Genomic DNA, 27807 nt, shown 5'->3' on the forward strand with positions numbered 1-27807 from the left:
TTTGGGGGAGGTTTGATTTTTTCCCCCCAAACTCTTATCTGTTAAAATGCTACTTCATCACCTCTAGGTTGTGTCCATAATTTAAAGCTGAAAACAGGTACTTCTCCCATTTCCTGTGCTATTCCTTCATGAGAGGGCAGATCACTCTGTTCCTGAGCACCAGACAGCACCAGGAACTGACAGCACCTTGTTTATCTGGCTTGAACAAGGGATTCTCTTTCTACCAATCAAACATTAGGAGGAGCCACCAAACCCTAATCCTGAAAACCACCTGAACGTGTTATGGTTAAGCTCACCTAAAATGAAGCTGTCTAGACAATTAAAAAAAAAAAAAATCTCTATGCTAAGTAAGGAGATCTGGACAGGAGAGATTATAATTTTGTGGAAAACATTACTATTTCTTTGAGGAAGATACAGGCAGGTGGTTGTTTTGGAAACAGTCTGCCAGTTGAGCTCCTTTCCTGCCAGAATGATATACAATAAGTATATAAATTTTAATATTTACATAAATATAATATTGATACAATATACAAAACACAAAATACTAAATAGTAAATACAGTAATTACAATTTCAGTTTGGTAGATCTTATATAGCAAGTATCTCTTCTACCTTAGGTCTATCTATCTTTATTTTACCTTACCTTTCTCTTTGTTCAAAATTACACGGGCAGGCAGGTAATTTTTACTCAGCTAAAGAATCACAGCAGACTGTCTGTTCACCACTTTATATAGAAAAGTTACCATAACATTTTGTCTGCATTGTAAATTAATGGTCTGTAAACTTTACTTTGCAAATAACATATTTTTGCCCAGATCCATGTGAATAAAATTGACCCTCTAAAAGATTTGAAACGCTGTTTTATAATAAAATAAATGGGAAGATCCATTACAAGGTTATTTCCAAAAGTGTTCTCACCATTAATTTCAACATTAATCCATTAACTTCCTGACACTACAACATTAGGTCGTCACTCAGGAAAGAAATTATGAATATAAGGAGCTTTTGGTGATGGAAACCATTTGTATTTTCTCTTTTACTGGAAATTGATATGAATTTCAACAGCTTTGAGGAGTGCATGCTTCAACTTTGCTGCGTGTGCAGACACTGAGAGCAAAGTGCTGGGGCACAAGTTTCACCTGTCTATTTCAACAGGGGCCCATTCACTGCCCTCCTGCAAGACTACAATGTGTACTTCAGAATTACAATATTTTCCTTCCTCTTTTCCCTTTTTTTGTATTTAGGCCTCATTTACCTTTCAGCTTCTTAAGACCACGTTTGTTTTTTTCTTCTTTAAAGGAAGTTGCTACATTACCGTAATTTCTTTCTGACATTCTTTTCAAAGCATTCTCTTTGTTTTGCTTGTGTTATCACTGGAATTTACTGAGTTTATTAAAAGGCTTAAAGAATTAAGGCTGTGCATTTATCATGTTACTTAGGTATAAATTTAGTTATAATTTTTAATTAGAAGGCACTAGTTGATGTTATTAGGAATAAAGCCTGTGCAATTAAGAACTCTTGATTAAAAACAAGTAATGAAGTCAGAGCTGCACTTTATTTTATCCCAGGATTGCCCAGTGGAACAAAATCAATGATGCACAGTAGTTCAAATATAGCAATATGAATGTACAACATCATCCAGTTCTTTGTATATATCACAAATATGGAAAATCAGGCTGTCTTTTTGTCCTTTTTCTATATATCTGTAGCATGTTTTATTTATATACTTAAAGAATTTATTTTTTTAATCAAGGAATTCTAATTCAGTACTTGCAACACAGTCAATAACATGAACTAAATTGTTAATTGTTTTACTGAAATCAAAGCAGTACACTGTCAGCCCTGGAATAATAAAAACCTACAAAATGCTGATTTTTTTCTTCATCTTGGAACAGAGGGAATGGCAAAAGAGTCCCTAATAAGTCACTGCCGTGCAAGAAACTGACAAAGGCAGCCTCAGCCTTATCCACAAATTCAGGACATGAAGTTCACACCCTGGGCTCTGCCAGTGCAAGGCTGCCTGGCCTTTTGAGTCCCCACAGGGCAGGGGATGCAATCAGGCTGCCATTGAATTTCCTGTTTAGATGAAAAAATGAAGGTCAGTGAAGGAAAGGAATGAAATGTCTCCATTCTTCCTCCTCTTCCCTTTGCCCATCCCAGATGAAGTTGCACAGAGGAAGAGCAGATGCCTCATTAGCTCCTACCAAAGCAAGGAGCCACAGAGTGAGCAGGCAATCCTAGCAGTTTAGTTTGGTTTAGAGTTCGGTTTTGTTTTTTTTAATTTTTTTTTCCTCTTTCAAACAGAAGCTCAATATCCTATTAAGAAAAGGCTAGTTTTACACTAGCTTGTGTTCTGATGACGTGCTGATGCAAGGATTTGAGGTGTGATTGTGTACTATTTATACACCTATAACCTTCAGCCTGCTGAGTTAACCATCTGCAGTCATCACTTAAAGAATAATAAAAACCAGGGCTTAGTGGGTAGACTCTCATTGGCCACATTGCCATATTGTGGTTCCCCACACCTAACACCAGTTTAGTACTCCAATACCAAATAAATAAAAGACAGAATGAAAAAGATGCTGCAATTCTCAGCAAATTAATCTGAATTAATTTCTGATTCAAATTAATAATATTCTTAATTATTAGCTATAGTACCTGGTTTCTTTTATCTTTTGAATGACAGAAATAAAATTTTAAAATTATTTTAAAAACATTAATGGCCAAATACAAACAAGTCATAGATTTTTGTTTTATGCTGGCATTGTAAAAAAAAATAAATAATCAAGAGACTGTTCTTACTGAGTTTACCATGTGGTCTTGTGTTAGGATGCTCCAACAAAAATGCATCAACACAAGCACTGACTAAAGTTCCCCCAAAGCAGAAGGAAACTTACACATTGATTCATCTGTCTTTAGGCAGACCTACAATGTTTAACAAGCAAATCAGAAGAAAGCTTTGTGACTACTTTCTCACACCAAGCTGTGTTGAGATACAAAGCTGACAAAATTAATGTCTGAAGAATTTATGAAGTCTTGCACTGACCTCTCTCTTTCCCTCAAAGCAAATGAATAGAAATTGCAGCTTCCTCTTCATCAGTGTAACAGCAAGGCAAAATACAGCCTACTTACTCTACATCTTCAGGGGACAAAATTAAAATATATGTGTTTGGCACAGAAGCCTGGAAAGTATTTATTTTGAGAACTTGATGTATTTCTAGGTCCTTCAGTTTAGATAATACTGTACAGCAGAAACATAAAGCTGCTAACTAAAAAAAAATAATTCCATTTTCCTTAGACTTCATGACCCCTTATTTCAAGCATGAACATAACAGCTGATGCTGTCACACCTGAGAAAATTTGATGAAGGATTTGACACAATAGGAATTACTGGCAGACAAAGATAATTCCTCTAGGAAGGCTGCAACAGAAAAACCACAAAAAGGAGAGGGGGAAAAAAACCCCCAACCCTCCTACTCCCCAGTCTCTAAGACAATGAGTTTCTTCTAGACTTGAGGAAGAAAGGCTAGGCAAAACCAAATAAATGAAAGTTAACAACCCTGGAAGAGTAGAGCTTGTTGATGTCCATATCATCAGGAGGGGACAAATTCAGATGGACTAGCTGAGTCACTGAAATTAAAATTCTAGGTTAATGTCTGTAACTTGACACAACACATCCATCTCATTGGATGCAAACTTGTGGGAATGGTTGAGGATACAGACAGCCCAAGTGAGGTAAGAGGCAAAAGAAATGGCAGGTCTCCATTCCCATTCTCTGTTTAAACATGCCTTCTGTAAATAAGTACACTATTATTCTTTCTCTAGAAATCTGGAGGTGGCAGAAGGAGAAGAATGGCATGTTCTTATTTCTCTCCGTGGCTAATGTTGACCCAAACAACCCCATAGTTTTTTTCATAAAGCATACACCCATCAATGGACCTCATCTCAACTTCATATACTCTTGTAAAAAAAGTGGACAAAAAATCCATTTCTAAAGCAACATTTTCAATTACTTTCCTAGTTTAGTAATTTGTTTTTGAAACATAAGACACTCCAAAACTATGACATAAGACAGTGTTTGCACAGAACTGTTTTTTTGTTAATTGAGTCTTTGCAGAACTGAGACATTGACTCTGTTGAAGTTTTTCCTTTTTTTTTAACAAATACTGGGCAGAAGCCAGGACTGTATCTCTGCAGGGAGACAGTGACAAATGGGAGCTCTCTGTGCTGAGTGACAGTACTACACATGATCTATAACTCTTTCCAATACATTAGTGAGTGATTGCCCTTGTTTACCATAATCTACCCTTCCCAAGCAATGACCCTTTTGGTACAATCTTAAATGAGATAACTTAACCTCAGCTCAGCCCTAAAACAATGGGCTGATGAACATTTTCATGCTTCTTATAGACAAGCAAAAGAAAAATAATAGCAAGCAAAAACTCCAACAGAGATTGCATTTAATTCTAACTAACTGATGATGGAGATAACTGAACCAATCATGAAATTCTATATATATTTTCTCTGGCAGCAAAACCAGTTGATGGGGACCTTAACCCAAAAAACTCTTCACAGTAGTTCATTACCATTCAACTGTGTGAATAGGACTGTTCTAAGTACACAAACATTTACCAAAACTGGAATGGCAGGACTTTTAAAAAAACCTACAAAAATCTGGTGGCCAGGAAAGGAGAATATATCACAAAATTCTTGGGAAACTCTTTTCCCATAGAGACAGGAGTCACCTTAAAAGGCTGATCAATTGGTTGATTTCAACCTTGGTTTTCCTCATTTAGAAAATGAGATATTATTAATCTTAAACAGCTGTTCTCAAAATTTATTCATGAAGAATGTCACCAAAGTATGACTGTTCCTATTACAAGAAACTTCAAAACTGATGCAACAGAATATTTTCTACCTGAGGTACAGCTCAGCTATGTAAGTTAACACATTGAAGCACCATAATGTGGCGACATGTGTGCTAAAATCACAAAAGCAGCCATTTCAGGTTTTATTTTTTCAGTTAATAACCCAGTCAAGGTTGAAGTTGGTGAGATTATCTTGTGGCGAATCTAAAATGATTTGGTTTCCAAAAATACCCATTTAGTTTGCTATAGCTGGGTTTTTTCCCTGCTTTCTCAGCTACTTCCAGAAAACCTATACAGCTTCATTAGCAGTGCAGACAGCCATGGACAGCCATATCAATACTGCAGAATTTCCCAGACTGCAGTACCAGTGCTCTGAGGCTGCTGAACAGATGTGAAATACTTGTGCTAAACAGGTAGGTATTCCTCCTGTGAGATCAGCCAGCTATTTGTTATGACTGTTAAGTTAAGACCAACTTAATATTCAAGGAATATGCTACACATATTTTAGACTTTGCATGTCAATTTCTTTCTAATTTGCTGTGGAAGACTTTTTGCAATGTACACTGTGCACAGTCAGAGGACGACAGTTAGAGGACATTTTCTTTAACGACTTCATTAACCCAAATAGAAATATTTTAATAATCAGTAGTGACCTTAAGTTCTGTGTTCTGCTTTTTCAAAGCATCCACCGTGTAGGAAATTTCTTTCCATGACTCAAGCTTAGCTTTTGCTTGCTCAAGAACCTGCTCAGCTTCTTGTTTAGCTTCCAGCCACTGTGTTGAATCCTTCAGCATCTCTTGAAGCTGCTGTCTCCGGTTTTGGAGGTATCCATGCACTTCATCCCACTGGCTCTGTATCTTGTCAACTGGTGAAACACAAAGGAAAAACAAAAGCTGAATCACTTAAAAGTTTTTTCTTTTCTTCTTCTTTTTTTTTTTTAATTTTATTTTTTAAGGGGATGAAATATGATATTAAAATCTTTCTAGAAACTGAACGTATCAGGAAACTTCTGTACTTTAAACTGCAATTGAATAGAAGTTTAGTTAAAAAAAAACACATAAACTGTTCTGGGTCACACAGTAAGGCATTATGACACACAGCATGTTTTAATGCATATGCAGCAAAGAATGACAGGTTCATGCCTCAAAAACCCTTATGTAATAGGACCACAATTGAGAAAAAATGTTGCAATAATCCTTCATTCTTCACAAAAGACAGATTTTCTGAAGAACAAGTCCTTTAGGGACTAGAGTAATATTAGTTAAATATTTATTGCAAGATATAATTAATGGCTGTATTTTCTTATTTCATTAAGGCAAATATTAGAAAACTGCAAAGGCTAAACAACTTGCTCATATGATCATGGTAAATATAAAATAACAATGAGCTTTATCCACTGTTTGAAAGAAAAGTGATTTCTGGAAACTTAATAATCACTAAGATCACTGATAAGCATTGGCTAGCATCCTGCACCAGGCTCATCCAGAGTAGCATGAAAACACCAATAGACAGAGTTGTCCAAGCAGGTGAAGCTTGACACAATACAAGCAAAAAACCCAAACTCCACAAACAGTAAAATATGTGCATTGCATGAAGGAATAAGCATTTCATTCACATATGTGTATATATATATATATACACACATATAGTTCCCAGAGATTAGTCAGCACAAAAATATGTTCTCAGTATTTTCTTGAACATTTCTTCACTGCATTTCAAATTCACAGTCCTTCTAGGGAAGGGAACTGAGATTCCTAGAGTAACCAGATAGCAGTTGAAATATTCATTGACTGGTTGTTCCAACACTGCATCTCTCACTGCAAGGCTGATTCCATAATGGTGCAGCCCAAAGGCCTGGATGAGAAACGCTCCAGCAGGGAAAAGAGACTTCTACCTATCAGTGCTTTTCCTTCTTCCAGAAGAAAGGATAAAGATCCTTCCATAGATTCAGCTGAGGTTTAGCAAGAGAGAGAAGAAAACCTTTCAGCATTCCCTGCTGAAGCCTGGGTAGAAGAACTGAGTAAGCACACATAGCAGCATTTTTAAGTGAAAGGAAAAGCAAAAGGAACTGAAGAAACAGAACTGGAGCACATAAAGCACCATCAGAACACAGCAAGGGGCGCCTAAGGCACAAATGCTTAAATTTAATCTGAAGAAAATTTAACTCCTCATTTTAGGAAGCTGTACACTCATGTCAAAAACAACTCATTTCTGTGCCCTCTCTGGGTGAGGATTTCTGATGTAAGCTTTAGAGTACACTTGAAACAAAAGAGGCTGTAGACTCCAGAAGGGGGGAATAACAAAAGTGAGCTGCTTGAGCAAAATCTCCCTGCTCTGGCTACAGCACGAGGCTCAAGGGCTGTGCTGGAGGCTTAGGGACAAATACTGCCCAAACACCTTCCACAGAGTCACTGGCAACAGCTGCCACCTGTTTCTTGCAAATCATTCCTTTCCCCCTTTGTCTGAGACATTCATACGTTCTGATTCCTGCAAAACAGGAGATTTTGGTACATTGCAGACAGAAGTACAACAGCTTGTTTGTGTCAGCTGCCCATGAAAAAGAAAACACAAACCACAAAAATCTTACCCATTTTTGTTTTATTACAAGTTTTCTTGTTGGTGTGGGTAGTTTGGGGGGCTTTTTTGTGTTTTTTTTTTTTTTTTTGGCGGGGGTGAGATGATTAAGAAATGAATGAAAATCCTCTGCTTCAAAGGAAAGCTGGATCTACAGTTATATCAATTTTTCATAAGAGTTGCTTTTAATAAGCAAAGCTGATATTTGTTATCACCTAAAATCAAAATATTTATAGATGTATTGCTTCCATAATGTCTCATGAGGTTAGTATGTAAGTAAGATACTGTGCTTTTTGCAGCAAGACTGAGTTTCTCATCAGATACCACAGTCCTGGGATTCCATGATGACCAATTCTCCCACCCAAGAGGACAATGAAGCTGCATAATGAAAATTGCATTCAGGATATCCCAGGAGCCCATTTACACAAGTGACTATGAGTGCACAAGCTCCAAATCTATGAAAAACGTTTCCCGTTTCCCTGTGAAAATACTTGGCTTAGCTCCCTCTATAATTTTTTTTATGTATACATATGTACATATATATATATTTACTTTTGCTTTATTACAGACTGGAATTGAAGAGTTCAGGAAGTTAGTAGGTAATCTAAACAAAACAAAACAAAAAAGCCCAAAGAATAAATGTTGTTTCTTTGCACTAGTGAATGACCAAATCCAATTAAACAAGTACTTCACTTGTGGTTAAACACACAATGATATCATAATTAATCTGCCTTTCCTAAGGTAAAGTATACGAAAAAGAGAAGTACTATATAGGATAAAATATGTATAAATAATTTATTAGAGAGGCTTTTATAACTATGACAATATTATTTAATTTAATGCAATGTAAAAATCCCTTCATTACTTTATATTTGCAAGTTCTAAATAATGCTCCCATTTGATAGACTTTTGAATAACAAAAACCACAAGGCTCTAAAACTTAAAATAAGATGTTCACCTTATGAAACTACATAATGAAATTAAAACTACAGTGTAAATCTATGTCTCAAGGATGTATTTTGTTCATCTTCATTCTTTAGAATTAGATTTATGCTAAACAAAAAAGTTAGAAAATGTAATTTGAGTGCTTATTGTGTTAAAACTGAGCCCAGGAACCCATGAACCCATGAACCCTTTTACCTGCAGCTAGTGAGTTACTGACTGCAGATGAGAAGGGTCAGAGAATTGTTATTAAATCATGTTGGACAGTAGTAGACAACTTATAAATTGTGAACATCATAGATGGTTTGAGCAAGGATACCGGAACATTTAAAGGCTTTTTCTGACTAGGTACTACTGGGAATAGGTTTATTAATATATTTAAGCATGTTTGAGAAGACAGCAGTGAGAAATCTCAGTCCAAAGTTCTTTCAGGCCAACACTCTGACCACAGCCCTTAGCAGGGCTATTTCTGCTGTCAAGACTTTATGAAATCCTTAAGGTCCACATGTGTATATACAGGACTGGGCTGGGTTTAGCTGGGGTAGTTACATCTCTTTCCAGTGATTAAGATGGGGCTGTGGTTTGGATTTGTGCTGAACAAAGGGCTGATCATGCAGAGATGTTTTTGTTACTGCTGAGCAGGGCTTACACAGAGCCAAGGCTTTTTCTGCTTTTCCTGCAGCCACACTGGTGAGGAGACTGGTGTGGTTGGGAGGAGACAGAGCTGGGACAGGGGACCCCAACTGACCACAGGGATATCCCAGACCCTGGGACATCATGGATCAGTGTATAAAATGGGGAGAAGAAGGAGCAAGGGGAGGATGTTTGGAGTGATGGGGTTTGTCTTCCCCAGTCACCATTACCTGTGATGGGGCCCTGCTCTCCTGGGATGGCTGAACACCTGCCCAGCCATGGGAAGCACTGAATTAATTCCTTGTTTTGCTTTGCTTGTGTGCATAGATTTTGCTTTCCCTATTAAAATGTCTTTATCTCAAAGTTTTCCAGCTTTGACCCTTCTGATTCTCTCCATGATTCTGATGCTGGGGTAGCGAGTGAGTGGCTGCCTGGGACTAATGGGTTCAGCATAGAGAAAATCAATTTCTCTCAAAGTTTTATCACCCTTACCTGGAATGAGAAAGACAGACCTAGAAATAAGAAGTTAGGTTCCAAACCCAGAAAAATAGAAGAACCAATGGCATATGAAGTAATTATTCCAGAAAAATGAAATTGCACGAGTTTTGGAGAACTAAAGAAAAACTATTATCACTTTTTCCTACCTTGAATTTAAGGCCCTCAATAAATAATATTCAGTAATTTAAAATATATATATAAAACATAAGTGGACCAAAAGCTATTGCAAAGATGAAAAAAGAATCTGAAAGTTAAGTAAGAACATTAAATATGACTAAAAAAAGTAAGTTTTGCAAGAAAACAGTAATGTAACTGTTGTTACTGCACTCTCCTTTTTGATAGCATATTATTGAAATGAGACTCTGATCTTTATGTTTTACATGTCATTGCTTAACATATTGTGACTGGAAACACCTAGATAGACACAACAAACACGGCTCCATGTGTACTATTGAGATTACTGAAGCATAGGAATTTTAAGTAATTAGCGACAGCGACTAAAGTAGTTTTTCCCCCATAGTTGAGTAGTTCCTGAAGTACATCAGTTTACATTTTTCATTACAGCTAAGTCCTGTACCTTCTACGTTTCAAAGCCCAGTGTCTTATTTTTTAGTGTGGCATGTCCTTGTTCTATCCTATTTTCTTCCTTTCCTTCCTTGCCCTAAATTTGACAACAGTACAATGTCTTTATTGTAATAATCAGTATTAAACATTCAAGAAGATTTTTATTGACTGTAAAGGGGCAATCTGGAAAAATCAAGACAGAATTTTCTTTACAGCTTTAATGAAAAGAAATATTTTATTAATGCGTATAGCCACATGCATGACTAGTAATTAGTTTTACATGACTATAAAGCCACAAAAATATTTGACAAATCTAAACTGAGTGTTGGAAAGACAAAGTATATACAAGAGGTTATTTCCTGAAGTGAAAACCAATCCCCATCCATTTCCCAACCACAGTGCTCCAGCAGAAGTCCTCATTGTACTTCACCTACACAACTTTTGTGCTTGCCTACTGGAAGGTGTCCCAGCATGGCTCCAACCACTCCCAGTCCAACACTGAACTATCTTAGGGCATGGTGAGATTCTGACAGTATGCAATTTCAAGGTTGCTATTCAATTTCTTTTTTTCTACCCCTACTATTTCCTTGCTGATCAATAGTGATTATATACTAAAATGGACAAAAGAAATTCTGCTGAACTGAATTACTATAAGCAGCAACAAAGCAGAAAGCAGCATCTAAAGTAATCAGACACAAGATAGGTATTCTTCAATCTTGTTATCATTAATTTCATATACCAAGGAAAGAATGCACTTAGTGAAGGAGCGTGAAGGAGACAGTGTCCTTAAAATTCAGTTTTATTTATTAGTAAAAATTTTGATAGATTTTTTCATACATTACTCATTATAGGGAAACAAAAAAAAATTCTTTGGTAAATGTTCATGCCATTTTATCAATATATCTTATTGACACATATAGCTTCAATAAGAGAATTTACTCTCTGCTGTTTATAATAGAACCAAAAAGGAAACAACAGAAAAGGAGTCTGAGAAGAAGCTATCAGTCACAGGAGAAATGATGCTCATATTACTAGAACACACATATTCCATATTTATTCTATGTAAAGATGAAAAAAGTGTTAATTCCATGCCAGTTTTTTAAGTCCATTGAATCTAGTAGACCTTCTAAGGAAGTGAATAAGTTTGTGAACAGCAACAGAATCTGTGAGGTAGAAACCCTCTACTTTCCTTGTCCAAAAAATTTACACAAACTACACTAATTTTGCACTGTACGACACTTCTCAAAAGCATTATTGTCAATATATTGACATTTTCCTATAAAACCAGCTTTTTTTCGTCTATTTTCATAGATTTGAAGACTAAAGGAATGAATACAATCTGATCTGCTGCAAAATGTAAGTGGAGAACAGCAGAACAGTTATAGCCAGTATTAATCCATGTTATCAAAGATGCTGATGCACTGATTTTCAGCTTGGATTAATTTTTTTCTTGAATTGCAGCCAAACATTATATTTTCTTTTGAATGTTCTGGATAGTTAATTGTTATGCATTTCATTTTACTTCATTTGCTTTTTACTTATCTATGCATTTATCTATATTAAATTCAGTTACACTTTTTCAGCTGTAAAACACTCCATTTTTTTCCAGTTCACAGAATTTTAAGTGAGCAGATTTTATGAGAGGCATGATGGAGAAAATAGAAAATATGGATCTAAACTGAAATATTCTAGGTTGCTGCCCTTTTTTTATAGTGTTCTCTTTCTTCCACTAATCAATATAATCTTCCACATAATAGAAATAAACAAGTTGTGAGGGAAAAAAATAATGTTTTTATAGGGTTGTAAGATCATTCTGAAAGAATGCATTCATGCACTAAATGTAAGACTTTCTAATTTTTTTCAGTTTTTCGCAGTTTTCTGTAAACAACACAAGTGGAATCACAGCTAAAATATGACTTAAACTTTGTCTTATCTTGTATTTCCTTTCATTGTATTATTGTGCTGTTCTAAGAAAATAAGTGAAACTTTTTTTTAAACAGGAAAGGCTTTATTTAAAATTCTCCATTTGTCAATTATTTCTTGCTGTGAGTGCTCTATTTTCTGTTCTCCTGCCTTCCAGAACAGGAGGTGTCTGACTTGAGTCTTATTTTTCAAAGAGGAATCACTTTGATAAAGCCCATCATACAACATCCCTTGACAAAAGGACGCTGTTTCTGTTCTTAAGAACAATCTGAATCTGTGCAAGACCGGCCTAGGGAGAACATTTGGATGGTAGATGCAGAGTCAAGTGAGGATAAGTTTAAAACATTTCTTTTTTAATTGCTGAAGTACTTGGGGACTTACAGGGACAGTTTTCCCCTCAGTTGCTGCCTGTGTCATTCTGGATCTGGACAGGACACAGCACCCAGCAGAGAACAGCTGGAGCCAGCCTGCTCAGGTGCTGATTTATGCTTCAGCTGTCCTTCTTCTTTCCTTGGAGAGAAACATTTCTCTTGACCTTTTCCAATGGCTTATAAAAGTCATACTTCTTAAACAATGACCTTAAAATTTATGGCAAAAGTTTAACATACATATGGAAAATCATTAATAATTTGTCATATAGGATATTTTATGCATAAGTTGTCAATAAAGGGATGAGAGGATTTAGCCAATAAACCCCAAACAGGGGGGTGGCAACATAGGATATTGACCCCAATGTGAAATCTGCCATTTTTGCCAGTAAGATGTCAGATGTAGCTTTTATGCACCAATAATATATTAAGGTATTTATAGAAATATTAGTCCTTATCATAAAGTATCATAATACATAATTACAGATTTTTTAAAAGCCTATTTATACTGAAAATTAGGCAAAACAGAAAGTATATATTCAAATTAAGCTGCATTTAAACAAGTGAATAAATAATACCTGGGAAAAAGGAACAGACTACAATCTATACTATTGTGCAATATTAGAGTTTCTATGAACAAACAAAAGATATTGCAAAGGAAACCAGGAAGCAGAAGCACTCAGACCCTTTAGCTGTCTTTTGGGGGTCATGAAGAGCAATGAAAATGCACCTGACACACCAAGGCAAGAAAGTCCAGAGGGAAAGAACATTACTTCCCCTGCCCTCTCAGAGCTTAAGAAGGACAGGCAATGAGAGATTTCAACAGATTTAGATGTATTTGGGGTTTTTTTTAAACACACAGAGTCATAATCTTATTTTGTAGTTTGATACTTTTGGGGGGTAATTATTTCCAACTATTACAAGTCTGATGTAATTTTGTTTTGTTTCACTAGGGCAGAGCTTATTTTCTTTTATCTAAAAAACTCTTCCACATGTTCAAACTAATGAAGGTCACTCTGTTCCTTTGGAAGTGTCAGATCAAACAGACTGAACTGAAAACTGTCAAGTGGTTTCTGCTAAGCACCAAGTGAATAATTCTTCAAGACTGTTAAGTATGCTTTATACCTTGCTATAGAAAGTGGGAGTTAGAGACCTAAGCTGGTAGCACATCTAAAGAAATTATTTTCTTACACCAAGCAAGAAGTAACTTCCATGAGTGATCACAGAGAAGGGTATGCAAGAGTTTGCAATTTGGAAAACAGGTCCCTCAGAAAGCATTCACCAGTTTTTCAACTTTTTACAGAAGTATTCATGTATATAACATTTATCACCTCTCAAATGAAGCCTTCACGATAATTTTTTCGCTAAATGAGAAAAGGAACAGATCATGAGATGCACAATGTGGAAGCCCATTTGCTTTGCATTTTAAAATGTCATACAGTCTGTAAAAATCTGATGTGAGAAATCAACTCTTACCCTAAAGAGATGTAGGATTCTTTAGGATTTAGTATCAAATAGGTAACAAATCAAAATGTAGTTTTGCTTGAAACCAACAAAACCAAATATATGTACTTGTATATACACAAAATATTGACAAGGCAGATGGACAGATTGGAGAATGATCTTTTGATCATAATTTCTGCTGCCACCAGATCCTTAATAGCAGGACATTCATGGAGATATAGATTGACAAAATTAGAATCCTACTACTCTGGCAGAGTCATCAGTGATTCTTCCACAACCCCAGAAGCAGGATGCATATGACATGCCCTTAGAAGTTAACTAAATTATCTTTTTCTACAGAAGCTCTCACCTTTCGATGATATAAAAATATAACTTCACTGTAACATTGTATTAACTGAAAAAAACCCAGAGAGTTTCCTTGCTACAATGATTTAATAATCTTTCAAAATGTTTGATTTATTCTCTTTCCTTTGTTGCATGTAGAAAATATGTACTGCATTATTGGATTTAACTTTCTTAAATATTCATAATATAATTATGAAGACTTACATTAGATTTAGAAATGATACTTAGACTGATGGGAAGTACCCAAACTAAAGCCAAAGGATTAATACTAATCTGATTAGTAGATTCTGATTAGTAGATTAATCTAGATGAGTGAATATTAGGTAATCCAATTGTTTCTGTTTAAAATGTTTCGAAAAGTTTTCCAAGACATGAATAGGAAAAAAGAATTAATTTCTGTATTTTTTTTTTCATTGCAAGTTATAATTAGAGGCAACTAAGTACTTTAGTATTTATCTTTGCCCAAATGTCTGTTTGTTTGGGTTTTTTTCTAGGATATTGGTTACTCAGGATATTAAAAGGAAAATAATTTGTGGTTATGTATCTAATTTGTGTTCATGGATGATTGCTTTTGTAATAATCAACCTGTCTACAAAATATTTATTTCAGAAGAAATGTCTGTGCCTGTATTTAAAATGGGATATTAAATTAGTGATATTGTATTTTACTTTCTCTGAACATAATTAAAAATGCTATTAGCATTATTAAAGTACATCAGCTTTCATATACTAGTGCTTTCCTAAACTTACTGATGCAAAAACATAATGGTAGGTTGGGTAGTTCAAGTCCTGAAATGTGTGAAATTCATTACCTACATAATGAGGCATATAGGCAGAAATTGTGAATTCTTAGTACCACATAACTTGGTGTAGCTATCATACATTCATATTTACACTGCATATTCCTAATGTCATCAGCCTACTACCTCCCACTGAGTTTGGGCTGAGACTTGCTTTCCAAATATATCTGCATTTGTTATTCTGTGCACTGATTTGCTTTGGCTTTGATTTAAGAGATCCAGCTCTAAGTGTAGGAACAAGACTTTGCGAGATGTTGAGAGGATGAAAATAGCAAATTAAAATTGACGTAATAATTCAGCTATCAGGCTCCAAGATACTGAAGCAAAGTTTTGCAGACTGTTTATATTTCTATTTTTTCCACCAAAAAAAACCCCAAACAAGCACAGACTATTGTGGATCTTCTCCTGTGCCTCTTCTGACACTACCAAATCACTCCACCTCCACAGAACACAACTCTCACCAGGGTCAACTGGGAGACAACTCCAGAGCTCCACTACTACACAACAGTGACAGAAAATTGGGTGCAGGTACTGGCACTGAGCTTAGCTCAGTATCCAAAAAAAGCCATGCATACATCAGGAGAAAAAACCAGTGTGCCAAATCAAAAACACACCAGCTTTGACTTTTATATTTCCTTTCAAAGAAAAGAAAACTTCCAAATGAGCAAGAACTTATTTGAAAGGGAAGAAATAATAGCACTTTGAGAATATTTCTATATTCAGCTTCAAGCATAAATTTCAGGTATTTTGTACTGAGCTAACAGTACATCTGAACTGAGTAAACAATTTCTTTATTTCACGAGAGAAACTGAAAACTATAAATTTATTTTATTTACAAATTACCAGTTTTTTAATCACAGATTAAGAATGGTCTGAGTTGGAGAAGACCTTTAAAGATCACCTAGCTCCAATCCCCTGTTATGGGCAGGGAACCTTCCAGATTGCTCAAAGACCCACCCAGTCTAGCCTTGAGCACTACCAGGAATGGGGCAGAAATCTGTAATTTCTCTGGACAACCAGTTCCACTGCTCCACCTCCCTCACAGTAAAGAATTTCTTCCTAATATTCAATCTAAACCTGCCCTCTTTCAGTTTAAAGCCCTTCTCAATGCTCAGTAATTATTATTATTATCACTACTGCCCTTACAAAAAGTCCATCTCCAGAACCAAAGGTGGCAGTGAGGTGTCCCAGGAGCCTTCTCTTCTCCAGGATGACCAACCCCAGCTCTCAGACTGTTTTCCTAGAGAGGTGCTCCAGCCCTCATGGCCTCCTCTGCACCTGCTTTAACAAGTCCATGTGTCTTGAACTGGGACCCCACAGCTGGATGCAGCCCGTAATGGTGCAGTGAAATACCAGATATACAGCTTCACCCATGATATATTTTCAGGGACAGCTGACTATAAATTCCAGCTCAGACAGAAACTTATAGACTCAAAAGAAAATCAAGTTTACACAATAGATTATTAATTGTCCTGGTGATTTGGGTAAAGAATTCTGTTACAATATTCTTCTTGAGAGAAGAAAAACATGAGATATCAAAAGACTGAAAATTTTAAAAAATCTACAGTTTTTTTTTTTCCCTTTGGATTTACAATCACAGTCTTTTAGATAAATTGTACCAATTTTGAACTATTTCCAAAGATTGCTTGGGCCCCTGCTTTTTCTTCAGATTGACATTTCCACAGTTCTTGGAACTGTCCCATTCTCTCTTCCCTCCCACAATTGCATCAATTTTTTAAGTACTCCACAAGGTGCTGTCAGTCTGATACTGGTTAATACATAATTTACTTTATGCAAAGAAAGCCAATCTCAGCTTCCTAACACTTGAAATTCTTAATTTCAACTTTGTTAAAGTATAAAGCAGACAAGTAGTTAAATTTCACACTTAAAATGGCCAATGCACTTCAAAGTAAATATCCAACAGAGTCAACTAAGGAAGTAACATACACAGCAGGAGAAAGAGATATTTCTTCTGAAAATTCCATAACATTCAAATATTTTGCGCATTCTCTGTCAATTACAATGCTCCTATTTTTTTAATTAATTGTTGATTAGGAAATGAGGGTCCCATCATAAAAATGAACTTAAAAGGAGCACAACTCTGCAAGCATAGGAGTGTGCCAGAAAAAAAAAACAGGTAACAATTTTTATTTTCCTAATCTGAATTTAAAGAACTAGTTCTCAAGGTCACATAAACTGGGTCTTAATCTATGGAGCCTGGTATGATACTACACTTACTTGTTCCTTAATAACTAAATAGATACATAAACAGTAGTAAAAAAAAAATCAAAAATGTATAATATCTGTAATCTTTGTGTAATATTTTAACTAATAAAGGGAAAAAAAGTATCAATTACACCAATCTTGAGAAAAGACATAATAACTTGCCTTTAACTATTTAGTTTCTTTTTTCTGAGGTGTTGTGTTTGTTCTGGAGTGTTTTGTTTTCTTTTAATCAGACATCAGCACTTTGTTTATGTTCTCTATGGTACTCCAACAGAGATCAAAACATCGGTGAGACACTCTGTGGGCTGAGCTTAATCCACTTTAGATAAACACTTCAAAGTCACTATTCTGATATGGCTCAAAGTCAGCAAATTTGGAACCTAACACACTGCACAGGTCTGGATTGGACATTAGAAAGCATTTGTTTACTGAGAGGAAGAATAGATAGTGAGAGGCTTCCTGAAGAGCTGGTGAATGCCCCTTGTCTGTGAGCATCTGGAAAATACCCTTAAAATGTGCTTTAAGATTTGATCAGCTCTGAAGTGGTCAAGCAGAAGGGCTGGATGGTCACTATAGGTCCTTTCCAACTGAAATTGTCTGTTCTGTTCTATTCTGCATTTTCAGGAAACTACATAGAATGGAGCAAAGAAAATGATCCAACAAACAGATGAAACCATTACTTTTGCCATCCTAATATTATGCTGCTGTGAAGAGTGCCAAGTGTCAAAAGTACAAGAATTCAGAGAGACTGTAATGAATATTCTGCAAAATTATTTCATCCCTTGCTCTGAAATCCAGCACTCATTTCTAAACTTAAGATGGTGAAGCAGACATAAACACAGTCTGACACTTCCAGCAAAAATTTCCATAGCATAGGCGTTCGCTCGACTGTACACAAGCTCCCATCAAATTAAAATATAACAAAATAGATCTTTTTCCTAAATATTCCCTTTTAAGCTCTCAGTTTCACCAAGCCCAAATGCCACCGCTTTCTCACCACATATCAGAGTACTCATTATCCACCCTCCTTGCTGTTACTCAACCAGGGATTGTCCTCTGTCGAGTCATTCTCTCACCTGCCATGGAATAGACTTGCTGATAAGAAAGATGAAATAGAAGCAGCAAATCTCCAGAACTGTTTTGTTTTTTCTCCTTGCCCCCCCTTTTTGGTATGATAAAGGCTGAAACACTGTTATCCACCAAACACAGACTGAAAAGCCTCAGAGTCACCATTTGGTCCTGAAGCCAGTAATATAATTAAATTCTTGGTATTATCTACAGCATTTCATAAGCAACCATAGTGATGGTTTGTATACATAACAGAATCAAATCACCAGCTGGTGCAACCACTCACCAAAGTCTTAGGACCTCTCTCACACACACTAAGCCAGTATTTACTCAGGTTGGATTTGCAAAGGAGCTTTGGGGCTGTGTAAAACACTGGTTTTGTCTGCAGTTTATTCTTGACTCAAGCCAAACTAAAATTATGATAAATTTGTATTGAGGGTAGCCAAATGAAAATCCTTAGGCCAAACATACTCCAGAATGCTTAACTAAGTTTTCTGAGAACTGCATGTTCCAATATATGTTCTTTGTGTATTTCATCCATTTTAGGAAAAGAGATGAACACAGTGTACACCAAAACCTGCATTTTCCTGATATGGCTGATTCTATGGCATCTAAATTTAGCTTGTAATCTCTGCTGAGCAGGACCTCTGTTTCCTGTTTGCCCTTTAATTACTGCAGAATATTATGGTCTTGTATAAATTAATATATACTGTTCTGATGCAGTATTTAAAATAACTGTGGATATTAAATATTGCCCATCCATCTGTCAGTGAACAAATAATTTGAACAACAACTCAAAACTTTATTTCTGAATAATTTATTTTTATTTCCATATATTGTCATTTTGACTAATGTCTTGTTACACGAGCATAGCTCATCTGTTTGTATCATCATGAATAAGATAAAAATAAAATTGATATTTTTACTGTTTACATGTTTGCTTATAGTTAAATTTAAAATGTTCTGTGCAAGCTATTATTTCTAACACAGTAGTGCCTTAAAACAGGGGCCAAAACAGCAAACACTTAGGTTTGTTAGATTCAAACAAAACAGGTAGAAAAATCTAGTCTACTGAAGAGATATGGCAGAGAAAGGCTGGGATAAGAGATGTTAGTTCACCTTAACTTGACAAAAATTTGAACACATGAAATTAAAAGAATTTTCTGAAATTATAGAGATATAAAAGTATCTCTAGCAGATCTGGAAATTAAATTGAGGTCATTCTAACTTCTAGTGATTCATTGACATCTAAAGGCAAAAACAAACAAAAAATCTGTATACTTTCGTACAACTGATCTGAGGCTTAGGAGTAAGTGCTCAGTGTTTGGCAGGGAACTTCCTCTGTGAAGAAAAACTAAGAATGACAGGTGTTGCTTGGATATAATCATATATTGCAGGAAAAGAATTGATAATTCCTACTTTGTTTTGGTAGTCCACCTTGCCAATAAGGTCTTGACTTTTCACTGTGTGTATAATGGATTCTTAGGTTATCCTGGATTTTTTTTTTATCCTTACTTTGCCTGGTTTTTTACTGATTAAAATTACAATCCCAACTAAATTATTCCCTAGTTCACATGTCAATATTTGCACTTGGGTGCCAGGCCCTGTTCCAGCTACAGGAAAGCAGGAATACTTGTTCCCTGACTTTGCTTTCGAGGATGAAGCACTTCCATCACTTTCCACCTGTGACTTCACTCACAAAAGTCACCATGCATGGGGAGCTCCCAGAGCACAGCATCTTCACTGCTGATGGCAATTATTGACATTACACCTTTTAACATTGCAAACTGACAGAGTCTTTCCAGTTTCAATAAGAGAAAACATTCCTTTCTGATTATCTGGCCACTACACAAGTCAATGGAACATTCTTCTACTTCTGATAAGATGTAGTAAAACTTCTTTAGCATTTATTATTTTCAGTTTTTAAAGTATTTTATATAAATGTTAATTAACATTTGCAAAAATGAGAATTAATTCAATTTTGAAATGTAATCAAAACCAGATTTTTTTCTGCAATGCTGTAAATAGGAAGCCTCATATTAGATACTGTTAAATATGTTGAAATCTCTAAAATAACTCAGTGATTTCTTTCCCAAAGAACCACATACTCTTGGCAGTTTTCGTCAATTAAATGTTTAAAAAAAATTAACTTCTTTAATTTAGATGTGAAAGACTTTGTATCCTGAGAAGCAATCTCAGTTTATATCAGATTTGCATACTATTGAATCCTTCAACATTTTTCAGAAGTACATGGTGCTAACAATTTCAGAGACCTACATGAGTAGGATCTGCCATCTCATCCTGTGTGGCAGTTTCTTATCTTCCCTTTACATTTTTGCTTATAACACTTTTGCAAGTAAATTTGTTTCTTTCTGAAGCTACTGAGGTGCTACTCTTGCTAAACTAAAAAAAGAGAAATCTCCATTAAATGGGTATATGAATGGAGATTTTTCACAAAGACTCTAGGGAACAAAGGCAGGTAGTTATATGAAACCAGTCTGATAAAATATGACTCCTCTGGACCACACAAGAAGGAAAAGATGACCCTGACAAAAGTGAACAGCATTTACCATAGTAGGGGAACAGACTGCAGTATCTGGGAAAAGGATTTTCCTGCTGACAAGATTTTGTCATTTCATGTCTGCTCATGGTTCTGGGCCAGAGTTTCAACTAGTTGGTGGCTGGATAAGTTGAAGGTTGGGGGTGGAGGGCTGAAGATTTATATGTTTAAAATCAATTTTATCAACTCAGTCTCTAAACATTTGAAGAACAGCAGAGTGAATTGCAGAATATTATCTTGACAAAGGTTAAACACAAGATACAAAGCAGCCTCAAACAGCAGCTCCCCTCCAGTGCTGTACCAAATCATTCCTGAGGCTGAAGAGGAAAGTATGTTCTTCTGTCAGATGAGGGTATATCCCAAGTCTTTCAACCAGTTAACTTCATGTACCCATGACTACATCATAAACAAAGTGCAGCCTGTTAACATGAAACATCTCCCTACCAAATCACACTGTCCTTATTCTGGGTGGTTTGTTCATGGCTTTTGTTTGTTTATTTTCACTTTTTTGGGCCAAGCTAAAATTATTTAAAGGCTTTTAAGAAAAGTATTTAATACCACTTTTACTGAAAGGTCTCCTCCTGTAGCACAGCCTTACACTCCTCGCTGGACTTTATCTTTACTGTTCACATGCTCACAGTAGGGTAAGAACTCACTTTGTGGTCATAATTTTCTCAAGAGAGAGTTGATCAACCATTCTGCTTTTGTACGACAGAAGACAAACTTTTACTAAGACATAATTTGGACATAATTAAGTGCCTCTATACATCACAGCAATCCAGGGTGCCTGTCTTCCAACACAGACTGATTTCTTGCAGTGTTATTATTATCTATTCTGTTCTTATCTGTGTTCTTACCTATTCAGAAATATCTGGCCTAGAACTAGCCAGTTCCACAGCAATTACCAACGACATGAAGTTTTGTAATCTTTACAGCATTGAGAGGTGAGAGCAAGCCACCAGCAATGATACCACCTAATAGACTTATGACCTCCGAGGCTACCAAAAACCCTGCACCATTTCTGCTGAAGAATATAACCAGAAGTGAAGAATAGCCACCCTTAGTCTCAAAGCATTTTTAGGAGGGCTACAACACCTGAAGCAGGCAGCTGAGATCTTGCCCTTTGTCCACTGAAGCACATTCTAGTATATATAGCCTGAGGAGTTTTATACATAACTGGAGTTCCCCAATCATTCAGATGTTTTTGGGGCATATTATCACCCATTCTTAAAGGGCAACTCTCCCTAGTGTTCCAAAATAACTTCCTACTCCTTCTTAAAATGTCCCATGACTTTCTTACAGGTCTACAGCAGCAAACATGCACCAAGGAACAGGTTTCAAATTCTATATGTTTCTCAGAATAATTCCACCCCTTTCAGAAATCTAGTTTTATCTTGTAATTGACATTTTGTTAAAAAAACTACTGTTTCTCCCTTGATTGCTTCTATGGCATAAAGTTCTTATGGGAAAAACAAGTTGTCAGCTCTAAACTGGTAGATCAGGATGATTAATAAACTGCATGTATATGACATAGGAAATTCAAATTCTTGAAATGTTCTTCAAATATGTGGAATTCAGAGAACATACAGCTGGGATTTATTCAGTAATTCAGCTTAAAAATACCAACAAGATAACTGGAAAATTGTATAGAAATACAGTTTTCTCTTACACTTTTCTTTTTTGGTCTTGGCAGCTAGGGGGTTTACTACTGGATGGCAAATCCCAGATTGTATGAATTTCAAGGAGTAAACTCATCATTTGTATTCAATAGCTCTAAGAGAAAATCACATGGATGGCAGTACAGTGGAAATGGCTATTTTATTAAGAAGTAGAGAACAACAGTGCAGTTGTAATTCACTGTGGGATTTCTATATATTCTGTTGTGGAAGTGATGACAAGTCGATGATTTTGCCGTAAAACTGTCAAATACAGCAAACTACTAAATAAAGGCATTTTTATGTTGTGACACAGAGACATTCAGACTCTCTCCAGTTTAGCTCAAATGCAGCTCTCCTAACTACCAGTTATAGCATATAGGTTTTCTTCAAAAATATCAAAACCAACCAACAACAAAAATCAACCACAAACAAACAAACAACAAATGACAAAACCAAAATACCTCTTCCAAAGACATTGTCTATAAATTATTCATATACTTGTGAACTTTTTTTCTAAAACTGTCAAAAAAAATTCAAAAGGAACCATTTTGTCCCAAAGCATAATTCTTTATCAAAATAGTCTTCATTATAATGCTTGTATTTATTGCAAATATTTATGAATTTAATGTAATAAGAATTAATTAACCTCTCAAGTGATATTTTGAGAGTACAATAAATTTCACAAAATTGTTAAAGAAATATGTTTTACTTTGGTTTATAATCTTGAAAGGAAGATTGCTTTGCCACTAAGGGATTATTTATTCATACTGTTTTATAAATATGAATTTCCATACCTCCTTGATCACATACACAACCAGAAAAATTGCAAAATTGGGATGTAAATTATTAACAAAGTAAAAACACAGAAGGTTTATGCACTGTTACCTCTTGCATGTGTGTGAACACAGCAGTAGGAAGGATTGCTATTTAAAATTTCTTATATTTCCAGAATCTAGCAAGATCTAACATAGTCTTTTTAATTGCTTTGATATTTCTGATTGTAAGAGTGTGAATTTATTATCTCCCAGTGTTTCTATATTGACTTCTTACCAACTTTATGTTACATGAGGCCTGATGGAAAATAAGGAATTTTCAAAGTTTAATTACTTTTTAAAATTCAAAATTACTTATAAACCCATTCATTTTAAAGAAGCAATGTTTTCAGCAGCAGTAAAGCAAAGAGTTTTGGAGCTGTGATGCATTATAGAGAGAAAAAATGTAATTGTACAGCATATGGTTCTGTTAGAACAGAATGCTTCTGCACTAAAAGAGCAGAGAGGTATGTTGCTTTTTCCCACAACTCTTCCTCAAGACTGAATGTAATTATTATTCCTACATATTCTTGAGTGTGTAAGTTGTAAACAAACTATGATTTAAATAGAATACACAGAGATTTAAATATAACATTATGTAAATATAACACAGGCTTTACTTTATAGAGCCAACGTCTTTGCATGTAGAATAGATCCAGCAGTTTCATACAGATAATGAAGGGCGGAGGAAAAAAATTCAAAGGAAATAATTCAATTGTATGAGCTTATCTTTCACTGCTGTTTTTACTTCATGAAAAAGACTGAATCTATGCAATACTAATACAACTCTGTTGAGAATAATCTCAAGATTATAGACTTCTTTTGGAATTTAACAATCATCTTTTGACTTTTTAAAATTTTCTATAACACCTTTACCTTGTTTTTTTTTTTTTTATAAGTACTTTAAAAATGAAATAAGGTTTCTAAATATATTTCAAAGTTGAACTTTAATAAACATAACATACATATTTCTTCAAGAAGTGTTAGCAATGTAAGCGCAGAAGCCAGAGCCATCAGGGTTTATTTTCAATTGATGACACACCAACCCATCCTGTGATGAACAATGCAGCTAACTCTAGTCTTGTAGAGTACCTGAGCCTAATTTAGTATTTATAATATATATCTTCAGTGATAATGGCCAGGTGATTGAACAACTATTCATACAAATTAGCTCATCTCATCTTGTTGTTCCCAAAATATGAGATGCTGTGCTTCAGCCCAGGGAGTGCCCTGGATAAAGTCAAGTCAATCAGCTCCTACATGAAGACCAGGGCATTGCATCCCATCTCTCCCTTTCCTTCCTGGTGGGATTTGATACTGTTGGCCCCTGGCAGTGTGACATTATGGAATGGTGAGGGTGGTACACAGCTGCTGCAGGGGAGCACCAATGTGTCAATACACAGGTCATGAAACAGAATAGATTAAATGTGTACCCATATAACTGCTCAAACATAACCATGGTAACATATTTGTATTTATGAGGAGGCAGAAAAACTCAGGAAATAGGAAAAAGTCAGTGGATGAGGTAGAAAGGGAGGATTTGCAGCAGAACTTGGTGCAAGGCACAGGTATGAGGGAGTGGACACTCTCTATGGCTTCAAGGAATACACACAAACCTTAGCAAGTGGAGCAGATTCTCCAATACAGGGTTCAGTTCTGGCTGTGAACAAGATTCCCAGGAATGGATTTGGGGACAATACACTGGGTGCAGCAGGCTGAACTCAGTTTGTGCTGGAGGACAAAGCAAAATACCTGCAGTACAGGACAGGAGTGCAGTAGGTGACAGCACAGAACTAGAGCCACTCAGCTGGGTTGGCAATAAGGGGGCTCCCTATTTCAGGATAGGATAGCACTGTGAAGGGGTAACTACAGAGGTAGCTGCAGCCAGAACAAGTGGATCCTGTCTATACAGGTATCCAGCAGGCCTAATTCAACCCAAACAGAGCAATCTCCATCTTCTTCATATGACACACAAGGTGAAAAAAAAATCAAGCAATTAAAAATATAAAAATTACTGTTGTTCTTTAGGAGAAGTACTTTAGATGAGAGTATGCTATATTTGCAAATATTCAGAAATACCTGGTTTGTCATATTGTAAATTCCTAGCATCTTTGTGTCCCCCAGAAATATCATGATCTCCTTACTATCCAAAAGCAATAAATACCCCCTAAGTAGTGCTGAGTATTACTGTGATTGCCCAGATATAAACTAAATATACATGAAAAACCTTTATGGATCTAGTCTGCTGCCTCAGAAAAGTGCACCAAAAATGGCTCTGATCATACTGCAAGGTGTGCTTGACAGTATATAAAGGGACATGACCTGCATCTACTGCATCTGAAGTTGCACTTTTGTAGACAAGGATATTGACAACTTCAGCACAAGAAATTAATTCCTAAATCACAGTAAAACTAATTTTTGGTACTTAAAGTTAAAAAATAATGGATAATTTTTGAATTCTTATAGATAAACACTAAGAAATCATAATATAAAATGTATTTACCACACTACCAGGCACTGCCACAATCTGTAATACAGTTGAGCTACAATATACTCCTTCATGATTTACAGTCTGATAGCTGCTCTCCTTTGCTGTATGGGAAAGGAGCATTTAATCTCTCTTAATCGGCAACTTCACTTAAAGTGAAGTGCAATTTTCCAACAGAACAAAATTCAGTCGTGCATACAATTCACATGACGATATATAGGAATTAAGCTTGCATTTTTTTAAGTCTAAAATTCCTAACTTCAGAAGACTTGTTTCACAATTAAAAATTCAAACATACTACAAAATACTGATGGGAGTACTGCATGCGTTGGTTTTGAATAAGCACTATGAAGTTAAAGTAAATGTACACAATTCATGAGAATTCAAAAGAGTAGGTGATTCTTAAGTTAATTTGCATGTCCACCAGGAGCAGGTTCTTACCTAGTATACAAGCACTATCCCTTTCTTCTCAAAATTTAATCATAAAGCTTCTCCTTTTCTATGTCACATATTTCAATAGCAGTTTAAGAATGTTACTGCACATAAGATATACTCTAAATAGCATTTATATGTGTGACTAGCAACAATGTGGTCCAAACATGCATTTTGATTTGAACATAGTATGGAATGTATGTACCGGATGGAATAAAAAGAAACAGATAATAATTATGTAGATATATTAGGTTTGTAATTATAGTGATAGAAAAATTTAGCCTACATTTACACCCTCAGTCATCAGTTGCAGGGAGCAAGCCCTGGTCTCCAGGCCAGGATGTACAGAACAGTTTGCATCTACCTAAAATGAGTTGTCTCTGTCCACATGCAAAGCACTTTGCCTTGGTCTTCTCTAAGCTCCATAGCAGACCTTGAGGACCATAAAAAAATCAATTTTTTCTTAGTTTCAAGCCCTGAGAACTTGAGATAATAACTGAAGATATACAGCTGTCCATCAAAAGGACTGCTTCTATAAAATAACCTTGAGAGCGTGTTTCATCCTATAGTGAGGGGTATAGAACATGCAAGCTTTCAAGGGTGACAACACCATGTCTTCTATAGGCTTCTACTAAAATTTAATCTACTGATTTTTCCACCTTAGGCACAGCTAGTTGGTTAAATTTGGAAAGGGAAAACAGAGCTGAAGGAATAATACAGAGTAATGCAGAGCATCATCAGACTCGTGCGTCAGCTGAGGGGAGATGAAAGAGGAGCCTGCAGCTGTACCACGGGGGATGGAACTGAAAGCTTCTTACAAGCCTGTGGCTATACTCTGTGAATTCTTTCTTTTTTCTCCTTGTGCAAGAATAAATTCAGTTCTTTATTTTCAGTGCTCACATTCTACACTTTTGTACAATGTCATTTCACTATGAAGACAAAAAATATGAAGTTGCAGTGAAAAAACTGAAATATGGGATCACTGACATTTCTTCTATACAGTTTGGAAAAGTCATATGAGAACTGTCACCTGTTGGAACTCTCCTTCTCCTAGGAAAGGCATAAAGTATCTGCAGAATGCTATGCTTATCAGATAGGACAACATTTCCCATGTTTGCTGAAATGCCATGTGATAACAGAATCTCTACTTACTGCGGTCAGTAATTATTGTCCGGGCCTCTTGATTGCTTGTCTTGTTTTTTAGATTTTGTGCTGCAGTTATGAGTTCATCCAGCTGGGGACGTCTTTGCTCCAGATCCTGTAGTATTGCCTAGTTGAACACAAATTCAAAAATAAAATAAAGATAAAAGCACAAAGAGACTTTGAGAAGACCACATATATGGACATTTTTGGTGCAAACTTGACTTAAAGCAAAAAGATTGTTTGCTGTTTCAAATAATACAAAGAATTTGGCCTAGACCTTCTAAATACTGTTGTTATTAATTTAAAAATACCAAGTATAATTTGCAATAAAAAATTTTTAAAGAACTGTAAAACTAAATACAAAGTAGCAATCACTCTACATTTTTAGCATGTCAAATTATGCAGAATAAGCTATTCTCCTCTATAAAACTATATAGCAGGGC

The 27807-nt window shown here is 35.7% G+C and overlaps 1 protein-coding gene across 2 annotated transcripts in view; it reads right to left on the reverse strand.

Annotated features, from left to right (window-relative positions):
- Positions 1-27807, reverse strand: part of DMD (dystrophin) — a 1160174-nt gene that overhangs the window by 264146 nt on the left and 868221 nt on the right. For both annotated transcript variants that reach the window (XM_059491405.1, XM_059491401.1), the window contains exons 52-53: positions 27374-27491; positions 5521-5732 (exon numbers count right to left, since the gene is read on the reverse strand). In XM_059491405.1, coding sequence (XP_059347388.1) covers positions 5521-5732; positions 27374-27491 — 330 coding nt within the window. The remainder of the gene's footprint in view (positions 1-5520; positions 5733-27373; positions 27492-27807) is intronic.

The sequence above is a fragment of the Ammospiza nelsoni genome, chromosome 2 (assembly GCF_027579445.1).
Source record: "Ammospiza nelsoni isolate bAmmNel1 chromosome 2, bAmmNel1.pri, whole genome shotgun sequence".
Lineage (NCBI taxonomy): Eukaryota > Metazoa > Chordata > Aves > Passeriformes > Passerellidae > Ammospiza > Ammospiza nelsoni.